The 4,430-nt window shown below is 37.5% G+C and overlaps 1 protein-coding gene across 1 annotated transcript in view; it reads right to left on the bottom strand.

The window, feature by feature from the left end:
* Positions 1-1,301: 1,301 nt before the first annotated feature.
* Positions 1,302-4,430, bottom strand: part of LOC106957074 (protein-glutamine gamma-glutamyltransferase E-like) — a 17,345-nt gene continuing 14,216 nt past the window's right edge. Inside the window, exons 9-15 of the mRNA XM_015048275.1 lie at positions 4,337-4,425; positions 4,038-4,164; positions 3,013-3,125; positions 2,262-2,436; positions 2,010-2,170; positions 1,687-1,820; positions 1,302-1,575 (exon numbers count right to left, since the gene is read on the bottom strand). Coding sequence (XP_014903761.1) covers positions 1,428-1,575; positions 1,687-1,820; positions 2,010-2,170; positions 2,262-2,436; positions 3,013-3,125; positions 4,038-4,164; positions 4,337-4,425 — 947 coding nt within the window. The 3' untranslated portion in view covers positions 1,302-1,427. The remainder of the gene's footprint in view (positions 1,576-1,686; positions 1,821-2,009; positions 2,171-2,261; positions 2,437-3,012; positions 3,126-4,037; positions 4,165-4,336; positions 4,426-4,430) is intronic.

The raw sequence follows: 4,430 nt of genomic DNA, 5'->3' as shown, positions 1-4,430 counted from the left end.
ATACATTTTATTCCAAAGTCCATAATTCCGCCGTTGAGCAGCTATATAACTCACTTCCTTTTTTATCTGTTCAGATCAGAATATAACCTGCAATAAAAACAATATGAACGTATGAACTCTGTGTGAATAAAAAGGTTCTGGTGACTGGCAGAGTAAGTACATGTAGTAATGTACACATAGACTACATATCCGCCTTAGCTGGCAGATAAAAGCTACATTTCCTAAACTAATTTTGCTAGAAGTATTTGTGTCTGAAGCACTCATATATTCCCTCTGAGTCAATAGCTATGCAGAAAATGAGATTTCTATATTTTTTTATATTTATATTTACTAAGGTCCACAGACTTCGTTTACAGACTATAGTGGAGGTAATAATCCTGAAGAAAGCAGGCTAATGATACTAAGTTATAGGCTGTCAGAAGACATTTCTTTAAAAAATCTTAAACTTTTATAAGGGATGAAAGGAAGAAAAATAATCAAATGGTTTCAGATGACACAACTTTCCAAAATTCATACTAGAATAAAGTCATAACCAGTTTGGTTCTGTCACAAACTTTTAGTTTTATTGCTCACAGAACTTAATATTACATCACAAAAAAACTGCCTATGTCACTCATTTTGTAAATTAAGATTATTACACATTGAGGGAAATATTTTAATTTCTTTTACTCCTACCAGCTATCGGTAAAGGTGTAGAGTTGACTAAAATGTTTTTGAGGTTTTTATAATTAATTTTCTCATACCTTTAGAGAGCAGAAACAGTCACGATCTTTACTTGCTTTATTCCCAGTGCACAGATTGTAACAGTCTCCAACATCAATGCTTCTGCATCTGAAAATGCATTTGATAAACTCAAACAATCTCATAGGAATGACAATAAAAGACTGCAATGATTGAACCAAACAAAGCAGAGGTGACATCTTCTAAGTGTGAACAAGTGAAGAAATCCTAAATGAAAAATGGAAAGAGAAAGCTGGAGGTTTGTTGCTTAGATGTTTACTTGTAATTCAACTAATAGAAAATAAAATAGTATCTTGTAGTGTAAAAGTAGTTAAGGCTAGAAAAGGAGCTGTTTTACAAAAACAGGCAGTTTTGTGGACACCTTAAATCATTCAAAACATTGACTGGTTTAAGAATGAATTTGGTTGGACAGCAGTGGAAGCAGGGTCTTGCTTCCTGTTCATGATTTTCAAAGTGATAAACATGATTGGATGATTTTTTTTCTTACTGCAAGTTTCTGATCGTTCCCCACAGAAATCCAAGCTTTGAAGTTAAACATAAAGAAACAACCAAAAGCGACGTTTTATTCAAACCACCATTTATTTCAGTAATGTATCACCTTAAGAAACAAACTGTGAAGCCTTCAGCAACAATGCATGCATCAAATGCATCAATGTGTGTATCAAACATGTTTTTCTTTCTAGAGTTTAAGGCTTGACGTTAACAGTGCAGCTGGCCTTGATGTCTCTGAAAGAGGCACAGTCAAAGTCCACCAGCAGAGTCTTTTCTCCACTCTTGTAGGGGAAAAGGCTGAATTTCATACTCAATGTATTGTAAGACATCAGATCTGGAACTCTGAGGACGACACAAAAATACACTGAATGTCAGATTCCTTACATCTTTAAGGACTGATTTGTCCTTAAAGACTGAAAACCTGCACCAATGTATGCACACTTTCCAACATACTTGATTATCTCCTCCGATTGCACCAGGCCTGTTCCAGAGACAGTCAGAGTGCAACCTGTCAGGGTCTCATTGACTGGATTCTTGAAGTCCACTTTGAAAGTCATTTTCTGGTCCACTCTGGCTTCATCAGGCACCTGAAACAAAGACGAAATTTTAAACAAACGAAGAAAAAATACCTTCACTGGATTTTCTTTGGAAAGATTTAGCATTTTCTTTTGTATAAAATGAGTAGGAAGTGGAGATGGATATTGGTAAATTAGTAGTTTGAAAGAAGTTTGCAAGTATAAAAAAAGAGTTTAGTTAAAAAAGCAATAGGATCTCACAGTAAGGGAGATTGGCGGGTCTTTCAGTACGACACGGTCATCTGCCACGTAAATCTGATTGTTCTGTATGTCAGTGATCAGGGCTGAAATATTCATGGTCTGGCAGGATACCATCTGTTTACTGTAGGACGAGTACGGGACCTGGATGGGGATGGTCAGATCTGAAAAAAAGAAAGACAAACAGTGATTTACTCACTTGATTGCCACAGCATTTACAAGCAAAGGTAAAACATATCACTCCAAAAGAATCACCATTCCCAGGGAGAAGCTCTTTTTCGATGACCTCATTCTTGATGTTTTCCTTCAGTCTGCCGGTATACGTCATGGCCTGGACACTGACGCCGATGGACAGCGTCCTGGCAGAGCTGCCTTCATTTCTCAGCACCAGCTTCATCTTCACATCCTGACCATTCACTGGTGTGGACTCCTGCAATCAGGGGAAGGACTATCAGATTACAAATGTTATCGTCATTCTGACCGGCCACATTAATCAAAAATACCAAAATCTTGAATTCAAATTAAGAAGACAGATCAAGTAAATGTGTTTCTTGTTTATCTTGGGTTTACTTCTCAGATCTGAGTAAATCTTTTATCACAGCACTTTTTTCTATGATGTCATGTTCCTACCAAAAGACATGAGGAGCGTATTAAGCATCATGACAGCACATTTATTAATGACAGAGCCACACAGCCAATCCGTTCGCCTGCCCATAAACACAGCATGGCGAGTATAGGTGTATTTGACACTTGGGGCAGTGACTCTTCTGATTATTCTGACTGGACAGGTTTTCTGATCAGATCCGGTGGACCGGGCTTTACTGCTACCAACTTATCAATCAATAAAGTCTTTTTGCCTTATATGGTTGTTTAAATAATGAGTAAAACCCCCTCTCTCTGCTTGCATATCAGCTGTAACTGAATGATAAAGATAAGTCAGATTTAATTGTGAAAACAAAACTGAAATGTTGAGCATTACTCAGGCTAATAGAGGCTACCAACAAACCTCTTCAAATTTAATGATCAGTTGCGGTGCAGCATTTCCATCCGTGGGTTTTGTGTTGTTTATGTCCAGTTTGGAGAGGGCGTATCTGAAGACGGCCCTCTCCATCGCCGATCCTGGAAGGTCAGTGAAATTAACAGAGTCACAATATTCAACATGTCCCAACAACAGGAAGTGTCTTACACCAAGCCTATTATCTGTCTCACATCCGCACAACTGGAGCTCTAGTATAATTAATAGTTTGTACAGAACGTCTAGACCTATAAACTAAACTACTTCCCTGCCTCAGAGGTTGCTCCAGATGTTTTTGTTCTCCATCATTTTGAATCTTATCTATTTATAGATCGATCAATCAATCAACAACAGAACATGAACACTAACATTGTCTCCAGGGCTGTGTTGATTTACTCACCTAAAATAGACTTGGGAAAACTAAAACAAAATGCAAAACCAAGTTTACACTGCAAAAAACACAAAAAAGTATTTTTGGTCTAATTTCTAGTGCAGATATTTTAATACACTTGAAATGAGACAACACTAACTAAAAGCAACTTTTTTAGCAAGATATGGGGGCATGTTTTAAGTAAGTCCTTAAAATTGATGTGTTCAGTTGGCAGATTATTACTTATTATATGGGGAAAATGTCTTCTGCCAAGGAAACTATTTCTTTTTCATCAATATTAAAGAATTATGGACTAAAAACAAGATCCCATATCTTGCTTAAAAGTCACATACAAGTTAGATTTGTCTTATTTCAAATGTACTCAGATATTTGCACTAGACAAAATTACTTGGTAAGACTGCATTTTTGCAGTGTAAAGGCTGGTATCAATCAATCGCAGACGAGAGATTGATTGATTGATTGACTGATTAAAGGCTAGTAAACAGCTTAACTCCCCTACAATACTGTTGTTATAATCCTCTGCTGTTCGTATAAAACCCAGCTGTGTTTTGGTTCACCAACATGACGAGAGTAAAAAGCTTCACAGGAATGAACTGGAATGATTCTGTCTGCTGGCTGAGCCCACCTTCGGTGTGTTTGTAGGTATTTGTGATGTCCACTCTCTCGTTGGAGCCAACAGCCTTAGTGGAGATGTGCTGTCCAACACTCTTGGTGTCAGAGAACATCTCTACTTTGGATCCATCTCTTTTGACCTGAAAGGAGATGCAAACATGCACAACAAAAACTAAAACACAAGCCTTCAGGATTGTGGTCAGACTGTTTCTGTTCAATCCCAATTTTCATTAAAGGAGGAAGACTACTGTATAAATTCATAATTTTTTTTTATCCCTATATGTCAGTCTGATAATGTAAAAGTCAACTGACCAGCCAGGAAACAACATCGGCGTTGACCTCTGCGGAGACAAACAGTACATCGTATTTGAGGTGAACGTCTCCTTTCAGGATGGCTGAGACTGGA

This window comes from Poecilia latipinna, unplaced genomic scaffold (genome assembly GCF_001443285.1).
Source record: "Poecilia latipinna isolate Pla-1442-1.1 unplaced genomic scaffold, P_latipinna-1.0 Scaffold871, whole genome shotgun sequence".
In the NCBI taxonomy this organism is placed as follows: domain Eukaryota; kingdom Metazoa; phylum Chordata; class Actinopteri; order Cyprinodontiformes; family Poeciliidae; genus Poecilia; species Poecilia latipinna.
Note: the sequence above shows the minus strand (reverse complement) of the source record. Positions and strands in the feature narration are given on the sequence as shown.